General features: G+C 40.7%; 1 protein-coding gene and 1 pseudogene across 6 annotated transcripts in view; one reads left to right on the forward strand and one right to left on the reverse strand.

Moving 5' to 3' along the window:
- Positions 1-291: 291 nt before the first annotated feature.
- Positions 292-19,872, reverse strand: part of PAAF1 (proteasomal ATPase associated factor 1) — a 37,564-nt gene continuing 17,983 nt past the window's right edge. For 2 of the 6 annotated variants that reach the window (XM_045038763.1, XM_003992737.5), the window contains 8 exons: positions 18,992-19,090; positions 18,194-18,344; positions 16,515-16,709; positions 14,134-14,225; positions 12,201-12,316; positions 10,625-10,707; positions 8,583-8,665; positions 3,645-4,078 (listed from right to left, as the gene is read on the reverse strand). In XM_045038763.1, coding sequence (XP_044894698.1) covers positions 4,001-4,078; positions 8,583-8,665; positions 10,625-10,707; positions 12,201-12,316; positions 14,134-14,225; positions 16,515-16,709; positions 18,194-18,344; positions 18,992-19,090 — 897 coding nt within the window. In that variant the 3' untranslated portion in view covers positions 3,645-4,000. Of the gene's footprint in view, positions 344-3,644; positions 4,079-8,582; positions 8,666-10,624; positions 10,708-12,016; positions 12,073-12,200; positions 12,317-14,133; positions 14,226-16,514; positions 16,710-18,193; positions 18,345-18,991; positions 19,091-19,626; positions 19,727-19,872 lie in introns of those variants that run through there. The other 4 variants (XR_006586301.1, XM_006936950.4, XR_006586300.1 and 1 more) reach the window with 4 other exon arrangements.
- On the forward strand, positions 5,167-6,209 carry LOC109491965 (annotated as a pseudogene).

The following is a 19,872-nucleotide window of genomic DNA, read 5'->3' on the forward strand; positions in this document are numbered from 1 at the left end:
TTCTCACTGTTGGAGGAAGGAGGTATGTATGCAGACTAGAATAATCCCAGTGGAGTTGGACTGGAATTGGGAGACATCAGTGTGAACTCATGAACTTTAGTGTATATCTAGAATGCTGGATGTAGAAATATAGACATATATATGTACTGTCCACTGGTAGGGACTAGAAGCAATAATACCCCCAAAACAAAGAATATACATACAGTGCCCAGACTTGATTTCCAAATCCATTCTCCACTAAAAAGAACTGAAGCCATCTAGACAAATGACTGATTCCAGGACTGGGGTGGGGAAGTATAAGATGAAGCTTGAATATCTTGTAGTATCAGAAAATATGGAAGTGCTAAAAGAAAGATAGAAACATGTCAAAAGGACATAGGATCCAGTTTGAAGGAGCTACCACTGGCTCAGCTGGGACAATTTAAACACCACAAGAAATCATAGTAATAATGGATTATAATCCATAGAATAAAATATGAATCCATGTGTAGTCCACACTAATAGATCTATGATGAATGAGTGAATTAGTAATTAAATAAGTGGGGGAGAAGGGAAAGCTCTACCTTATAGTAGAAAGCAAATTATAAGTGAAAAAGAATGATGAAATTATAAAATCACCTTTTGGCAATTGTAGTAGGAATAACTGGCTCAGACAGAAATCAACAAATGCTGAAACTAAATGATGCAAGTTGTATGAGGAATAGGATATTTATAGTCTCAAAGTAGCTCTCCACAAAATACTAACTTTGCCATGGACAAACCTGGTAGACACCATTTTAACCAGCTGATTATAATAAAAAAGATGGACAAACCAAGTGTTGGCAGTGTTGGCAAGGACATGGAGAAAATAAGAACCTGTATACACCACTGCTGAGAACGTAAAATGGTGCAGCCACTTGGAAAACAGGTGGCGGTCTTAAAATGCTAAACATAGAGTTACTATATCCTTGCAATTTTTCTGAAGGTGTGAAATTACTTCAAAGTGAAAAGTAAATTAGAAAAAAATGTATCCACAAAGAGACGTGTTCAAGAAAAAGAAACCTTTACGGGGCACCTGGGTGGCTCAGTCGGTTAAGCATCCAACTCTTGATCACGGTTCAGGTCATGATTTCATGGTTTGTGGGACCAAGTCCAGCACTGGGCTCTGCATGGACAGTGCAGAGCCTGCTTGGGATTCTCTCTCTCCCTCTCTCTGTCCTTCCCCAATTGCATACTCTCTCTCTAAGTAAATAAAAAAATTTTTAATGTTTATTTTTGAGACAGAGAGAGACAGAGCATGAATGGGGGAGGGGCAGAGAGAGAGGGAGACACAGAATCGGAAGCAGGCTCCAGGCTCTGAGCCATCAGCCCAGAGCCCAACGTGGGGCTCGAACTGACGGACTGCGAGATCGTGACCTGAGCTGAAGTCGGACGCTCAACCGACTGAGCCACCCAGGCACCCCAAATAAATAAAATTTTAAAAAAGAAAAAAGAACAAGAAACCTTTACTTTGCAAGGCTATTGTGAAGACCGTGCCTGGCACCGAATATACGCTCAGTAGCTGATGCCACTGACAGCTTTCCAGATCTCAGAAAGAGGCACTTCTCACAATTAGTCACAAGGGGGCATCTGAAAGCCAGGAGACAAGATGGAGCTTCCCTGGGCCATCACAGCTGCAGAAGGGGGTTGTCCATCCTTCCTTACCCAGAATGCACTCTTCAACCCAAAAGGAAAAAAAAAAAAAGCTTTGTCTGCTGCATACTGGGGATATTCCATTCAGAGAAGACAAGGCTTTTGGCACCTGAGAGCTAGCCTCTACTCTTTCTGTTTGAATCTGGATTTTAGGGCAGCTATCAAGGATCGCTGCATCCATCACAACCAGGATATCAACTCTGGAGACCTATGAAAAGGGGCTTATGGATGTGATGGCAGTGGAAAAGAGTGAATCTTGGAACAGGAACTCAGACACACCTGCTATGTGAACTCAGCCATATCCTCCCTCATCCTGTCTTCTTCATCTGACTTCTTAGAGGTTCCCTTTGAACTTTGGATCCAATGTTTCTGAGCTCCGGAATAGGTCCCTTTGGGTCTACCTGACCTTATCACAAATCACTCCTTAAATGAAAATGGTCTAGTCCCAGAGGTCTTGTGACCATGTGGTATAGTAGAAGGAGCACAGGCCTTGGAGACAGACCAAACAAGGTCCAAAACAAGGGTTTGGTACTTAATTTTTCTTTATTTCTTTTTTTAAAATGTTTGTTTATTTTTAAGAGAGACAGACAGAATGTGAGTGAGGAAGGGGCAGAGAGAGAGAGGGAGACAAAGAATCCAAAGCAGGCTCCAGGCTTCAAGCTGTCAGCACAGAGCCCAATGCAGGGCTTGAACTCAAGAACTGTGAGATGATGACCTGAGCTGAAGTTGGACACTTAACTGACTGAGCCACCCAGGTGCCCCAGTACTTAATTTCTTGACTCTCAGTTTCCTTGTCTATAAAAAAAAAAATACCATTTCCTTTTTAAGAGTGTTATGAGGATTAAGTATATAAATATAGTCCCCAAAATGGAGTAGATACCCAATTATACTCAACAAATAACAGTATTTTATCTTCACAATTTAGGCATACACAACAGGTAGAAAAAAATGGATTTAAAGATAAAACGTGTTCAAGTTCCTGTTCTCTATGACTCTTGGCAAATCAATTCATCTGAGTCTCACTACCTTCATGTCATAGTGAAGTTATAAAGATTACATGCTGTGAGCCATACTATTATTCCACCCAGGTATTGGCTTTTTCCCCTTAAATAAATCCAGATCTTAGCCTACACTGCCCAGCTCAAGTGTCTAATTTCTAAAGCGTAAATGATAAGGTATTCATACTCTGGAAAGTGTTAAAAAGTACAAAGGTCTAAATGTACTAAGTTAAAAAGAACTCAGAGATTCTAAGTGAAAATAAAACATGGAATATATACATTATGACTCCATTTTTATATTTAGGAAAAAAATAAAAAGAAGTGACCATGTTATACCCTTGCTTAAAACTCTTCCATGGGCTTCTCATGAACCAAATGAAATTGAAGCTTCTTACCTGGCACTCAAGCCCTTTCAATCTGGGTCCTGTCAACCTCTGCAGCCTCATCTCCTAAAGACCAGCCTCACCATCCTACGAGCACCGTGTTCCAGCTATGCCTAAAGTGCCCTTCACTATCTCTTCCTCTATGTTCCAAAACTTTAGCATGCATCAGAATCACCTGGCTGGCTCTATCCACAGAATTTCTGATTTAGGGCCGAGGTGGGGCTTAGGAATTTCTATTTCTAACATATTTCCAGATGATACGGATGCAGTTGTTCCAGGGACCACACTTGGACAGCCACTGCCTTTACAATGATAGGATTCAACTTTTATCACCTGTATTTGGGATGATCAACCATGTCAGTTTGCCTAGGACTGAAAGTCACATGTAGCAGAAAATCCCTGCCCAAACTGAGACAGTTTCCCTACCTGTGAAAGAATCTTTCCCAGATTGCTGCTTATAGGATATTTACTGCTAACAAGCAGTCTTTCTCTATGGCCAGGTCCACAGGAAGTGCCCAAGACAGGTACTCAATCAACTTGAATGTCTCTCTACTGGAGAAAGAATATTTAACCAAGTTTTTCAAATTCAGACTCCTTCAAACACATTCTCTTTATTTCCTTCAGAGAACAGGCTTTAGTCCTCTGGTCACTGTAAACAATTAACACAAATGGTGTTAAGAGCAAACTGTAAGCATCCATACCCTTGCCCTGCGTTGTTGGGGGTGAGTTTATATATGCAACATATGTGAGCTTCTTACTTAGTTCACAGTTGGTTTTATCATGGAATGATATTCCATATTCCATGGGCCAATGTAGCTGACTTTCTGTGACTTCCCAAGGGTGCCCAAGACAATAAAGGTCCATGGTCCTTGAGAAGGACTAATGACTATTCTCTTTGTCAACTAGGGCCAATCTTTTTCATTAACTGGGACTCCTCTTTCCAAGGAGTCAGAGATCAGAGAGCTGATAGCGTCGCACAATACCATCTCGACAGCATGTGTAGATCTGCTTCTCCCATGTAGCTACCTGGAACACAAGAGTTCACAGCTCAGAAGAAGCCTGGGATTCTTCCATTTCAAAAACAAAGAACCCTGGGGCACCTGGGTGGCTCAGTCGGTTGAGCATCCGACCTCGGCTCGGGTCATGATCTCGCAGTTCGTGAGTTTGAGCCCCGCATCGGGCTCTGTGCTAACAGCTCAAAGCCTGGGGCCTGCTTCGGATTCTGTGTCTCCCTCTCTCTGACCCTTCCACGCTCGTGCTCTGTCTCTCTCAAAGATAAATAAACGTTAAAAAAAAATTTTTTTTTAACTTATTAAAAAATAAAGAGCCCTGGGGCGCCTGGGTGGCACAGTCGGTTAAGCGTCCGACTTCAGCCAGGTCACGATCTCGCGGTCCATGAGTTCGAGCCCCGCGTTGGGCTCTGGGCTGATGGCTCAGAGCCTGGAGCCTGTTTCGGATTCTGTGTCTCCCTCTCTCTGCCCCTCCCCCGTTCATGCTCTGTCTCTCTCTGTCCCCCCCCCCCAAAAAAAAAAAAGTTGAAAAAAAATAAAATAAAGAGCCCTGTCATTGACCCCCTTTAGTACAAGTGAGTCTAAGAAGCTCTACCAACTCCAAAGACAAGAGGAGAATTATATCCATGATAGGTATTTTAAAAATAGCTGGTGAAGGTTCAGGGTACTTATGACTACAGAACAGAGAAATGAATTATCCAAGTAGAGAGCAAACCTATTAGTGTGGTACATATTTGAGGGCAGAGGGTCTGTACCTGGGAAAGGAGATGATCCACAGGTGGGCCAGGGTATCCCTCAACCTTGTACAACTATATTCAAAGAAGTTCTCAAGGGGCGCCTGGGTGGCTCAGTCGGTTAAGCGTCCGACTTCGGCTCAGGTCACGATCTCGCGGTCCACGAGTTCGAGCCCCGCGTTGGGCTCTGGGCTGATGGCTCAGAGCCTGGAGCCTGCTTCCGATTCTGTGTTTCCCTCTCTCTCTGCCCCTCCCCCGTTCATGCTGTGTCTCTCTCTGTCTCAAAAATAAATAAACATTAAAAAAAAAATTTTTTTTTTTAAATAAAAAAAAAAAACAAAGAAGTTCTCAATACGTGTCTGAGGAGGAGTGAGGCACTGCTGGGGCTATGCAGTGGTACTGGGGGCTATGGTGAGTGCCACTCAGGCTGTGCAGCTCCCAGTGGGGAGGCTCGGCTGCCCCTGCCACCTCACTTGGTGTGCACATGGTGCCAGTAGGCTGCCGGCACCACGGATGGGCCAGTGCAGCATCATCTCCTCCAAGATTTCGGAGCTGCTCATCCTCCTCCAGGACTGGTGTTTCTCAACCTCATCTTCAGGGGGAGCTGGCATTTTGCACTATGTGGAAGCCCATGCCTTCATCACTTATGATGACTCTGACCACTACTTTGCAGATGTATATCCTCTCTTCCCTGCTGCAGTGATCATAGCTGTGGAGCCCGACTTTTCATTTTTGGGCTGACTGGCTGCTGTGCCACAATCTAGGAAAGCTGCTGCAGACTTGCCGTGTCTGTCATCATCCTACTCTTGGTTTTTGTCATAGCAGTTGTAGCAGTTTCGGGATACGATTACAGAGCTAAGGTGGAAAGTGAGGTTGATCACAGCATTCAGGGGAACCCTACAATGGAACCAACCAACCATACTGGAGAAATAGAGACTGGTACAAATAAACCAAAAGACAGCCAGCAGCTATAACGGCAGGTTGGCCCACTCCTCCAACCTCCATGCTGAGGGATGTGAGGCTCCTGTTGTGAAAAAGCTGCAGAAATCATGGTGCATGTTATCTGGGCAGTGCTGGCACTTCCAGCCATTCAGCTGCTAGGCAGGCTGTGTGCACGCATCATATTGTGCAGGAGTAGAGATCTGGCTTATGAGGTCCTCGTCACTGGTGGAATTATGCACAGCAGAAATCGCAAGCCTGAGCTTTTAGTCTTATTTTTCGGATTTGGAAGGTGAATCAAGCAGGTCTACTGCTGTGTTCATTTAGTTAAACCACACGTAACACAGGTGTTGGGACACAGAAGTTTGGTTCTTCGTATGCCGACCTATGACTTTCTTTTCCCTTGTTCTATCTGAGTCTCCATGTTCTTAAATTTTTTTTAAGGTTTTAAAAAATTTGTTTATCTTGAGAGAGAGAGAGCATGTTGGCACACGTGCCTGTAAGCAGGGGAGGGGCAGAGAGAGAGAGGAGAGAGAGAATCCCAAGCAGACTCTGAGCTGACAGCATGGAGCCCCAAGTGGGGCTCAATCCCACAAACAATGAGATCATGACCTGAGCTGAAATCAAGAGTTGGATGATTGGGGCGCCTGGGTGGCTCAGTTGGTTAAGCATCCAAATTTGGCTCAGGTCATGATCTCAGGTTTGTGAGCCTGAGCCCTGCATCAGGTGAGCTGGAGCCCCACTTCAGGCTCTGCACTCTCACTCTCTCTCTCTCTCTCTGCCCCCTCATGGGTTCTCTCTCTCTTCCTCTATCTCTGCCCCTTGCTCACTCACGGTCTCTCGCTCAAAAATAACAAAATATATAAAATAAAATAGACACTTAACCATCTGAGCCACCCAGGTGCCCCCCACATCCCTAAGTTTTTAAGTACAACACTGAAGGTTCTAATTTCAGAACCGTTTGTGAGCTCAACAGTATGGGAAAATTAAAGGAGGACCTGGGCCTTATTTATTTTTTAGAAAGAAAGAGAATGTGAGTGGGAGAGGGGCAGAGGGGAAGAGAGAGAGAATCTTAAGCAAGCTCCACACTCTGCATGAAGCCCGATGCAGGGCTCAATCCCATGATCTGAGCCAAAATCAAGAGCCAGATGTTCAACTGACTAAGCCACCCAGGTGCCCCCAGCGTCCTTTTAAAACAACATATATTGTAGTCCAATAAAACAGCAACTGTACAAAATGGCTAAACTAGATTTTAGAATCATACAGTGTGTATCTTTGTTCATCTTCAAAATCAGACTAAGCTTTGAAACCAGTGTATATTAATGAAAACTGGCCTTATAGGAGGAGCATAACATATGTGCTCTTTTAAAACAATGTGTGTGTCTTTTTTGTTGTATAACTGAGTCCACTCATCATAAATCTAAACTCATTAGGATTAATGTACCCATGCAGACTAGCAAAATAGTTCGTAGATGGGATCTCAGTTGTAAATAGAAAAATATAATCCAAGATGTATCACCCTTCAAAAAAAAAAGAAGCCTGAAACTCAAAGGTTAAGAACCACTAATTTAGTGGAAATAGCAGGAATTCTGGAGGGAACTTAATCTCAGATTTGCAAATCCATAGCTACAGGACCTAAGGCAACTTTTCAACTACTCTGAATCTCACTTTTCTCACTTGTATGGTATGTTAAATCACAATATAGAACACTACATAGAAATTTTTAAATATGAAGCGGATCTAGGGGCGCTTGGGAGGCCCAGCTGGCTAAACGTCCAACTTCAGCCCAGGTCATGATCTTACATTTCATGAGTTTGAGCCCCGCATTGGGCTCTGTGCTGACAGCTCAGAGCCCGGAGCCTGCTTTGGATTCTGTGTCTCCCTTTCTCTCTGCCCCCATTCTGCTCGTGCTCTGTTTCTCTCTCAAAAATAAGTAATAAAACATTAAAAAAAAAAATGAAGTGGATCTATATGCATTTATTTGAAAAGAGCTCCAAGATGTTAAGTAAAAAAAAAAGTTATAGAACAATACATATAGAATGATCCCAATTATGTACAAACTAAAAATAAAACTGTATTATTTACATAAATACATAAACACAAGATGTAAGTGCAGATTGTCCAAAAATAGTCTGAAAGATACATGCCGAACTATTAATGCTACTTACTTCTGGAAAGAAGAGTGAAACTAAAAAGTTCTTATACGGGACTTTTAAGTCTGTATAATTTTGTACTGTTTGAATTTTTACAGGTATGTATTAACTGTATAAAAACAAGAGAAATCATAATACCTATACTTTAAGAATAATAGCAACAAAACAAGATGATACACGTAAAACATCCAAACATCCAGCAGAATGTCTGGTCAATAGATATTTCCCCTTTTGTTTTTCTCTTTCCACTCTAATCAAATGAGTGAACTTTATTATTTCTTTAAAAAACAAATTTTTTTAACGTTTATTTATTATTGAGAAACAGAGAGAGACAGAGCATGAGCATGGGAGGGGCAGAGAGAGGAGGAAACACAGAATCCAAAGCAGGCTCCAGGCTCTGAGCTGTCAGCACAGAGCCCGACATGGGGCTCCAACTCACAAAATGCAAGATCATGACCTTAGCCGAAGTCAGACACTTAACCGACTGAGCCGCCCAGGTGCCTCTCAAATGAGGGAACTTTAAATAATAATAATGACAGTTAATATTTGTAGATGTAAAACCACTTCTGACTCAAAACTCCTTCTGTGTTCTATCTCACCCCTAAGTATTTTATCATCCTGAATGCCCACCAAGTGCTGGATTCAATCCCCTCACAAGCCTTAGATCCCAGGTGAGAATCACCCAGGCCTGTACCTTGTACACAGGGTCACAGTCAGCCCCAGTGAGCTCAATGAGATAGTCTAGGTCTTGCTGGACAATGAAACAGCTTCCATCACCTAAAAGGCAAAAGAAAAAAATCAGATAACTGAAGAGAAAGCTGCATACAAAGGAGTTTAAACTCAGTATTTTAGTTTATTTCTGTACATCACTAGCCGAAAGAAGATTGCCCCAAGACTGAGAATGGCAAATAGATCTCATTATATGGGTCAAATATGAGGACCTACAATGGTTGCCTAGAATGCTGAGCTAGAGGATTTGAAGGCCAAGTGCAAGCTCAGTGGGATAAAGGGCCGTCTTTGATTAGCAATACCTGCCAAAGGCACACAGCAAGCAACTGCAGGGTTATATGTCTGATTACAAACTTATCCTAGACAAGGATTTTTTAACAGAGAATCTGTCTACACAAATATTTTAAGAAAAATCTGTGCTCCCAAATTATTCTTCAATCTATGAATTTGACCGCATAAAACTAGGCAAAGGAGCAAAGTTGTTATAACAAGAAAATAAAAGCATATCTAATTTTTAAACTTAATTTTCTCAAAAGAATGTGGACAAATGAGACTTGAGATGATCTATAAACTGCTGAATGAGGTAATTTTCGTTTTTTTTTTTTTTTACTTAATATAAAAATAGTACATGCTAATTGAAGAAAACTTTAAAAATGAAACAGAAGTAAAAAAAATCACCCATAATCTACCAAAGATAATCATTGCTAATATTTTAATGTTATTTTCCAATCTTTTCTGTGAAAATTTTTATTTTACATGATTGAGAGCATATTGCATAAAAGAATACCTTTATGCATGAAGTTTTTCTGAGCAACACTGTGACTTTGTATAGAACCCGGGAAAAAATTTTTTGATTTAATTAACCTTTTCAAGCTTTTTAAAATTTGAAAAACTGCTGTCCAAAACTACCCGTTAATCAATTTTATTTTAAGTTATTTGTTAATCAATCTATATCCCAACCAACAGCATACAGGAGACTGTATCCTTTCTTATGTTATTATTATAAATCATCTTTTTAATAAAAAAATTATCTTTTAGAGATAAATATTGACAGGTGAAATAATACAATGTTTGTGATACGTTTCAAAATATATTAAGGGTTGGAGATTGTATGGGAATGGGCAAAACAAGATGAAACAGGAATAGCCATAAATTGGTAATAGTTGAAGCTGGATAATCAGGTTCATTATTCTATTCCCTCTACCTTAGTATCTGTTTGACAATTTCTATAATAAAAATTGTTTAATCTGGCAGGAGATTCTAATAACTTTCTTTTATTAGCCTTCGTTTTGTCATCTGAAAACAGAGTTATATTATGATGAATAAGGTAAAGTCATTACTCTCAAGGAACGTGGACTAGAGGGGGATATAGACAATTATAATGTAGAGTGATAAACACTATATGATAAACAAAGTATGCCAAAGAATGGTGGAGGACCATGCCCCTAACCCTGCCATAGACCAGGCATTTAAACCTATATTTATTTATTAAAAAATTTTTTTTAATGTTTATTCATTTTTGAGACACAGACAAAAAGACAGAGCACGAGCAGGGGAAGGGCAGAGACAGAGGGAGACACAGAATCTGAAGCAGGCTCCAGGCTCTGAGCTGTTAGCACAGAGTTCGATATGGGGTTTGAACCCACAAACTGTGAGATCATGACCTGAGCCGAAATTGGACACTTAACAGACCAAGTCACCCAAGTGCCCCTATTTATTTATTTTTTAAATGTTTATTTATTTTGGGAGAGAGAGAGAGACAGTATGCATGAGTGGGGTAAGGGCAGAGAGAGAGAGAGAGAGAGAGAGAGAGAGAGAATCCCAAGCAGGCTCTGTGCTGTCAGCGCAGAGCACAATGTGGGGCTGGATCCCACAAACCATGATATCTTGACCTGAGCCAAAATAGAGAGTCAGGCATTCAACTGAGGGAGCCACCCAAGTGCCCCTAAATCCATGTTTAAATGAACTACAGGAAACTCTCTCATCTCATCTGGCTACTGGACTCACCTTGACTAGCAATGAATCCATCTCTGAAACTTAGCAGGGACAGAACCGGTGCTCCTGACCTGTGGATGACTTGTACTGGAACCCTAGGATTCAAAAAAAGGGGCGATTGCACTTTCTTTCTTCAAAAGCAATGCTTGACAGTATTCAACATATAGTACTAACCATACAAAAGCAAACAGGACGAATATGGACAGAGATTAAACATTCACACAGTTTCTTTCTTGGCAAGATCCTTAAAGGTCATCCATGCAAAACTGCCTTGAAGCGAATCTAAATATGTCACTAACTAAACAAGTCATTGAGCCAAATGAACTAAGCCACCACCAATAACTCCAGTTTTTAGGGGAGCCCTGATAAGAGTTTAAGACAACAATGTTAACAACATGTTAATTATTTTGCTTATAGACAGAATTAAGACAACTGCAAAATATTAAAAATGTCAGGACTCTTTAAAATGAAAGACAAAGGTGAGAATCAATTTAATATATATGTAAGGCTGATTTTCTAATAATGATCAGAGATTCCCTATCTCCACAGGGCAAAAACAAGTAAAAAAGTAAAGTAACTTAAATTATGGGAGAAAAGGTATAAGGTGATCACTCCTTCGTTGGAATTTCTTTACTACTCTTGGAATAAAGTCCAAACTCCTCTGGATGGCTTGCAAGTTCTTTCTAAACAAACTCCTGCTTTCCTGTCTGGCATCACTCCTCCCTCCCACCCAGTCTGTATCATACATATTTGTCATATTTTAGAGATCCCTAAAAGTGCCATACGTGTCTTCACCCTGCTCTATATGTGATTCTATCAAGGCAGGCCCCTTCTTTATTTGGTAACTTCCTACCGGACAAAATCCAATAAAATCCTCATTTCCTTGGAGAAGAAGTGCTTTCTCAAATTCCTGTGTAGAGCACTGATCACACCTGCATCACAACAGTCTTTTACCTGCCCATTTTTACTGTCAGACTCCAACTGCCTCAAAGGCAGAGTCTGTATCTTTTATTTCTGTTCTTCAGTGCCCACAAAAGCCATTCATTTAATGTCAACTGAACAAAGAAAAGAAATGAAAGGAAGAAAGGACAGAAATTGGAGAAACTGTTAAATCCTGGGGCAGAGGGGTTGCTTGATTTTCTCTGGGTATCTGTAAGACCAGAATAAGGCCTGTTTCAGACAGGTTATGATCCAAGCTAAACAAAGAAACACAGCTGGCTTGCATGAACTAAAAATGATCAATCTTAGGCCAACCCAGATTTAATACCACTGAGAAAAATACTGAGCTCCTTAAAATTACAAGTTCTACACAATCATTTAAGTGAAATGTTAGTTCATTATTTAAGCTTAGATTCCACAGTAATCACTACAATAGAACAATCATGACAGCATGAATCAAATTACCTTTTAATATGATTCCAGGAATAATAAGAACAATCAGACAACTCAAACCGGAAAACCTTTATAAATGGAAAAATACACCCTTGATTCAACAGTCATCTCCATGCTATCCTAAATCAATGTTAAAGCTAATAAAAATTTCCACTCTGTAAGAAGACCTGCATCATGCAAATGAGTGGTGACTCACCTCGGACTCCTCACGTCCAGCTGATAAATGTTTCCATCTTGTGTCCCAGCCAATAACAAGAAGCCAGAGAGAAAAGTGCAGCAGTTGAAGGCATCTGAGCCAACAAAGAGGAACACCTGGGAACAAGCAGGAGCCAAAACTGCTGTTTAAAGATTAATTTGTTTTCAGGAATAAACAGCCACCAAAAAAAGAAAATTCTCCTATTTTTAGAGAAATTTTCTTTCTTCTCCCTTTTAACATTCTCAATCTAAATTCACCAACAATGGAGGAGGAACCACTCTCGTGATTTCAGGAACCTGAGGCTCCCTGAGTACTTCAGCAGTTTATGTAATACCATACCCTAAGGTGGCAGTTTTCAAACTATTACCCCTCAATACATTGACTCATAGGATCCTCAATACCCCAAATCCTTCTTCTCCTGCTTTTCGTTAGAACCTTCCATTTGAGAAACACTTGGAATTCACACATTTAAATTTTGCTTCATGTCATTTCTAACAACCTTTTGAAGGGAGACACTATGTAGGAAAAGAAACAAGCTTAAATGAAGTGGCAACTTAAAGAATTACAGGGGCACGCGGGTGGCTCAGTTGGTTGGGTGTCCGATTCTTGGTTTCGGCTCAGGTCATGGTCTCACAGTTGTGGGATCGAGCCCCGTGTTGGGCTCAGCACTGGGCATGGAGACTGCTTGAGATTCTCTCTCTCCCTATCTGCCCCCCCCCCCCCCGCTCACTCACTCACTCACTTTCTCTCTCAAAAATAATGCTAAAAAATAAAAATTAAAAATAAAAAATTATAATTCTCCCCATGTGCCTGACAAAAGAAATTATCAGATTTTTATGTATTCTGTACTATTAGTTCAATGTGATCGTTTCTCCTTCAAATGTTCTAAAAAGGAAAGAAAAAAACAAACCCAGTCAAGCAAACAAAACCTGTGATTTCTCATTGGAAGGAAAAGTCAACATGGAAATTCAGAGTGCAAAAGCAATATGATAAAAAAGAGTGATGTTCCTGGAACGTCATTTCTGAAAATGGAAACATTACTAGCATAATGAAGTAACGAGAAGAAATGAAATACAAAACCTGGGGGTGTCTGGGTGGCTCAGTCAGTTAGGTGTCTGACTTTGGTTCAGGTCTTGATCTCACGGTTCGTGAGTTTGAGCCCTGCATTAGGCTCTGTACCGACAGCTCTGAGCCTGGAGACTGCTTCTCTCTCTGCACCCCCCACCCCGCTCTCTTTCTTTTTCTCAAAAATAAATAAACATTAAAAAAATAAACAAAAAAACCTGTGGCCAAACCAAATCATTAAAGTTGTTTGGGTGATGTTGACAGGAACTGGAAAGAAAATTTAAAAGTTGAATCCCAGGGAACTCAGAGCTTAATGAAGAGCACAGTCTTGCCCAGCAAAACCTCAGAGTCTGAAGGAAGAAAACTAAACTAATTCTTCCATAAAAGACATTCTGGCCATTAATTGATCAAAAGCCCTGAACGTATGAGTCCTTTACTCAGAATTTCTTCACATTACTTTGGACACAGAAGGGAATCTACACAACCTCATCATTTTATATATAGCATACTAAGGCCCAGAGAGAAAGTGACTAAACAAAGCTCACAATGCAGTAGAGCATTTAATCCTAATCACATAACCCTAGAAGGTGAGTACTACTATGCCTAGTTTGGTGACAAGGAAACTGAGGCTCAGAATGGTTAAGTAACCTGTTCAATGTCACAGCCATTGTGGAGGAGCTAGGATGTGAATGTTGCCCTTAACCCAAAACCTCTGTTCTTAATCATTACACTTTACTGTTCCTTATTCCTGCAGCTTCCTCAAAAAGTGAACACAGGGAGCAAACAGAAATGTTTCCAAAACAGCCTTTCAAAAATCAGAGTGACCCAGGTTGCACCAGAGTTCAAAAGTCTTAGAGGAACCACTTGCCGGCTGCCTGCTCTGCAGTCCCAAGCACTGAAGTTTCTTATCTTCCCGTGCCAACAGCAGCATTTTCGACTCTGTTCCAACCTCCCGTTCACCTGCATGACAGATGAGCCAAGTTAACAGTGGGCAAGGCTGATCAGCTGGCTGTGCCCAGAAAACAGATACTGATGGCTGTCTACTGAATTACTGTTAGTGATTAACTTACTAACTTAAAAAAACATTATGTTCTATATCTGGACTTTTGATATTGTTTATATGACTGTACACATATGTCAAAATTCACAGAACTGACATTTTAAAAAGAGTGACTTTTGGGGTGCCTGGCTGGCTCAGTCAGTAGTGCATGCAACTTTTGATCTTGGCGTTATAAGTTGGAGCCCCATGTTGGGGGTAGAGATTACTTAATAAATAAATTAATCTGAACAAAATAGTCTCTGCCCTCAAGGCTCTTATGGTCTGTAGTCAATGAAATTTATTCATTCACTAAACAAATCTTTATTGAGGGTCTACTACATATCAGACACTATCCTAGTAATATACAAATAGCATACACAAATAATAACATAGTAACAGTAATATATAAACAGACAAGGTCCTTACTCTCAAGAATTCTAGTGGAAAGAGGAAATAGTGGAGTAGGTAAATAAACAAATAGGATATTTTCAGACAGTGATGAGTTCCACAAAGGAAACAAAACAGAAAAGTATGATCAAAAGTGAGTAGACAGTGGAAGGAGAGTGAGGAAGGTAACTTTAAATTTAAACTTCAACTTTAAAAAAACTCCAGGGAGGCCATTTTTCAACTGAGACCTGAATGGTAACCAAAAGGTAGTCATGCAAAGAACTTTTGGAAGTACATTCCAGACTAAGGGAAGAACAAGGCAGAGACCAAGAGGCTGGCAAAGTTTGTAGTGATGAAAGAACAGACAGAAGGCCTGTGGCTGGAACGTGGCGGGTCTAGCAGAGGGCAGTATGACATGAGGCTAGAGAGGAACGAGGAGGTTAGAAAGTGGAAGGGTTTGTGATAAGCCCAGAGAAGGGGCTAGGATTTTAATATATGTATAAAAGGAGGCTACTGGAGGAGAGTAGGAACAAAGGAGAGAGACATAACTTATGCTTTTTTAAATGACCACAAAAGTTGCTCTCAGGAGAATGGATTACAGGAGATGAGTACAGGCAACAGATGATGACAGACCAGAACACGAGGCTAGGAGGAAGGGAGAAGAAGAGGGCAGGTGGAAAAATCAGAAACAATCTGTAGACTGTAGGTAGAGATGACAGAGTCTGCTAACATAGGACATGAGGAAAGGTGGGATGGATTGTGAATGATCATTCAAATAGGTAGATGGTAGTGCCATTTACTGAGACAGGACAAAATACAGATTTGGGGTGGAGGGAAATAAAATATTCCATGCTAGGTAAGGTTAAGTTTGAGCTGTCTATCAGACATCTAAAGAGTCTGAAACTCAGGAAAGAGGTCTATACATTAGACCTAGAGCTCAATCTCACAAACTGAACCATGAGATCATAACCTAAGCCTGTTTGGGATTCTTTGTCTTCCCCTCTCTGCCTCTCCCCTGAGCATGCTTGCTCTCTCTCTCTCTCTCTCAAAAATAAAAATAAAAACTTAAAAAAAATTAATTTTTAAGTAATCTCTACACCCAATATGGAGCTTGAACCCACAACCCCAAGATCAAGAGTTGTACGTTCCACTGACTAAGCCAGCCAGGCGCCCCTAAAGATTTTTTTAAGTAATCTCTACACCTAACATGGGGCTCGAACTTACAACTCTGAGGTCAAGAGTCACATGCTGTATCAACTGAGCCAGCCAGGGGCCCCCCACTACTACTCTTAATCAAACCTCTGCCCCGGCCATGCATATCTTTCTACCCAAGTCAATTTTACCTCCAAACCGTCTTAATGTGAACTGCCCCTATTCCTGCCCCCCATCTCCCATTATTCCCATTCTTGTCTGTTCAACCCAAATTCATCCTTCAAGGTTCAAGTCAACTTCTTTCTGACATCTGTCTCATGTACACTAACCTAAAATATAAAATACTCTCTTCTTCCAAAAAACCATTACATTTGCATTAAGAATCATTAAGTTGTTTCAGCTAAAAAATTTTTGTTCTATTTTATAGGCATCAGTCTCGTCTGCTAAGCTAGACTGTACTCACTCAAATGTAGTTAACAATGACATATACTTCTTTTGTAGATTCCAAAGCAACAGGAACATAGTATAGGTAGGCAATAAATATTAACCTTATGGTGAGAATAATCAAATACCAGCCAAAGACCAGGAAAGGATGAGGAAGGAGAAGCTAAGGCAAACACTGAAGGTGCCTAAGGTAACAAAATAAGCTCAACATATCATTATCAACTTACTGGGCATCTGCTCAGGGGAGCCAAGATTTATGGAGTTGTCAGCAGCACCCACAGCCATTCCATTGATGGAAGAACCACAGTCTGCAATGACTCCCAGGCAGGCTGAGCGCCCACAATCCCAAAGTCGTGCTGTTCCGTCTCGAGAACCAGACACCACATTCCTGCCCCGATCAACAATGGCTGTATCCAGAATACCTGGCAAGAAAAAAAAAAAACAAAAAAAACGACCCTGTGATGGAGTGGGTAGAAAAGGAATTACAGGGCAGAGAAGATGGATCTGCATAATGACTCCATTCCTTCACAAACACACACTGGATACGTACTACATGCTGGGCAAGTTCAAGTGCTACAAAACAGAAATAAATAAAAGAGTCCCTGCTTCCCAGTGGTCCAAAGACTAGCCCTTAGAGACAGACATGGAAAAAGGTTTGGATTTAATTCTTAGTGTAGTGTCCTAGAACAGTGGTTTCGAAGCTTCAATTTTGGCTTTAAAACATGTGTTTTAAATAAAAATTAAGAAGACATCTTAGTTCAGTTTGAAAATCACGGTCTTACTGCTTCCATTGAGAACTAAGTGAAAGGATTAATCTCCCCATTTTACAAAAAGATGTGACTTCCAGTCTGGACAAGATAGAGTAGCCCCATCTCCCTCAGGTCGTTCCCCTTGTAAATGAAAAAAACCTGGACATAGAAAGTATAAGAAGACTGAAAGATGGGGGCACCTTGGTAGCTCAGTCAGTTGAGCGACTGACTTTTGATTTGGGCTCAAATCATGCACAATCTCATGGTTGTGAGACTGAACCCTCAGTGTGAAGCCTGCTTAAGATTTTCTCTTTCTCTCTCTCTCTCTCTCTCTCTCTCTCTCTCTCTCTCTCTCTCCCCCTCCCTCCCTCCCTCCCTCCATCTCTCTCTGTACCCAACCCCATCACTCTCAAAACAAAAATAAAACAAAAAACCATACACAAATCTTACCTCTGCTTTAAAAAAAAAATGTTTATTTTGAGAGAGAGAGAGAGAGAGAGAGAGAGAGAGAGAGAGAGAAGAGGGGAAGGGTATACAGAGACAGGGAAAGAGAGAATCCCAAGCAGGCTCTGCCCTGTCAGCACAGAGCCAGATGTGGGGCTTGATCCCATGAAGCTTTTTAACATTCTGATTAAGGATAAAACATTTCTAAATTATCATTTTTTCCAACAAACTAACCAGTTACAAGGGGAAAATGTTCTCATTCTGTCTCTATAACCTAACTGGCTGTATGGCTAATCCATTTTTAGTATCTGAACTGTGACTTAATCCATAGGACCTGACAAGTACCACGCTCTATCTTTGTTGTCTAGTGATGCAGCCATTGCCACCCAGCTTTTATTATCACCTCAGCCAAAGGATTAATGAGAAAATGTTGGCACACATGTCTGTCTCTCCCAGCACACAAGCTGATGACCTCCTGGGGAGGATTTTTTTTCACTTGTCTATTGTGGAAAACAACTATCTGTGTAAGGCAGTTAGTAATAACAAGACTCAGTGTCAAAGTAATGTCTAATCCTTGAGGAAATAGCTCATTTAAATGGCCAGTTGGAGGAATTATTTGTGTTTCTGTAGATAACTAGCTTCTGTTTCTACCTTTTGGTGATTCGTCTCTGGGGATCATTAGAGAAGCCTTTTGGAGAAATTACCCTTCATACCTCCTTTGTGACCTTTGAAGGTCACCACACAGCTAGCATCTTCAGCTGACCAGATCTTCAACTGGGCATCCATTCCCCCACTCAGAACCACAAGGCCTGATGGGAAAAACCTGCAACAATTCACATCAAACACATGTCCTTCCAATACTCTCTGGAAAAACAAAAGAAAATTCCATGCTAGTTCTCTTGTCCATCCCCTGATTTTCTCTTACCTCTTATATCCTCGGTCCCTTTAATGAAATATCTACCTGCTATACCTACATGCTGGGTTTTAGAACTATGGGGGTCAAAAAGGAACTCTTTAGCTCATTTGTATACCAGGTAGTGTTCTAAGAGCTGCTGACTCCCTTTCCTGTAGCTCTGGCTACAGATGTTGTGGATTTGAAGTCCGAGGTTCTCACAGCCATCTTTAAGTCTACTTCTACATACATGGAGGCTTGAGGACTCTTTCCTCTTCTTAAAATCCTCTGTATGGGTTAGAGGAGCTCAGCCATATAATTAGTAATAATAGTCTAGTTACTTTGTCTTAGAAACTGATCACTGAAGGAAGTTCATACCAAGGGACCACCCATTTAGACATTCACAGTGGCTCCTCCACTGTTCCAGCCCCAATTTGTTCTGGAAAATCACCAAGATTGAGGATGGTTCTGAGATTAACATATGGGAGAACAAAGGTCAACTGAAGTGCAGTGGTCCTACAAATTTAGAATGTGCCACTCTTCCACCCATGACCCAGTCTAAGGTTTCTCAGACCACCCTTCAGGCATGAGACCCAAAAAGCATATTCAAAGCCTTTACTCTGAGCTCGCCATTGGAAGCCTGCCAAATCTTCATGCTCCCATCAGCACTAGAAGACACACCAAGGCCGCCTCCACTGGAAATGTCCAGGCACGTTATCTATTCAAAAAACAAAACAACTGGTGTTATAAATAATGAAATGCTCTTATTCTCTTGAAATATGTTAAAGATTTCCCTGTTTCACATTCCCCCAAGACTTCTTCAAGCCTACACTTCCCAGCACAAAGGACATCACCCGTCTCCTAACAAGGCTAGTGCCAATACCTTTTATTCCTCAAAACAAAAAGATGTTCTTCTAATCATCTATATAGTCTCCTGCTTCAGCTTTTTAAACAGTTTTTCCTATCCCCATACCATTTCCATCATTTTCATCTTTTGCTATTTTAGAATTAAGATACCTAATTCTTAGGAACCTATTTACACAAAATAAAGTCAACTAAAATGTACCAGAAGGATTCAAGGAAAAGCAAAGATGCTTCCAATTTACTATTTTACATTCTCTCTGTAAAATCCTAATTATGTGTATATGTCTATTTCAGAATAAGTAACAAAAAATTCTGATTCACTTATGCAATTTCAACATTAACAATGACTTCATACATAAACAATGACCATACACATGTATACATACATACCCTTTTTATTAAAAAACACCCAGGTGCAAACATTCCAGAAATGCAGGACTAAGATATATAATCCCAGATATATTCCTGGCAACAGTGATTCCCACGTGACCTAAATTATCAAGGAGAAAGTAGGGACTTTGGCTTTAAATTATCCAACCTTCCATTTAACTTTTTTCTATGCCATTTGAGCCATAATGAGTAAATCTGGCAAGAACTGAAGGGATACATCTATCAACTCTAACACAATCTAAGACT

This window comes from Felis catus, chromosome D1 (genome assembly GCF_018350175.1).
Source record: "Felis catus isolate Fca126 chromosome D1, F.catus_Fca126_mat1.0, whole genome shotgun sequence".
Classification (NCBI taxonomy): Eukaryota; Metazoa; Chordata; class Mammalia; order Carnivora; family Felidae; genus Felis; species Felis catus.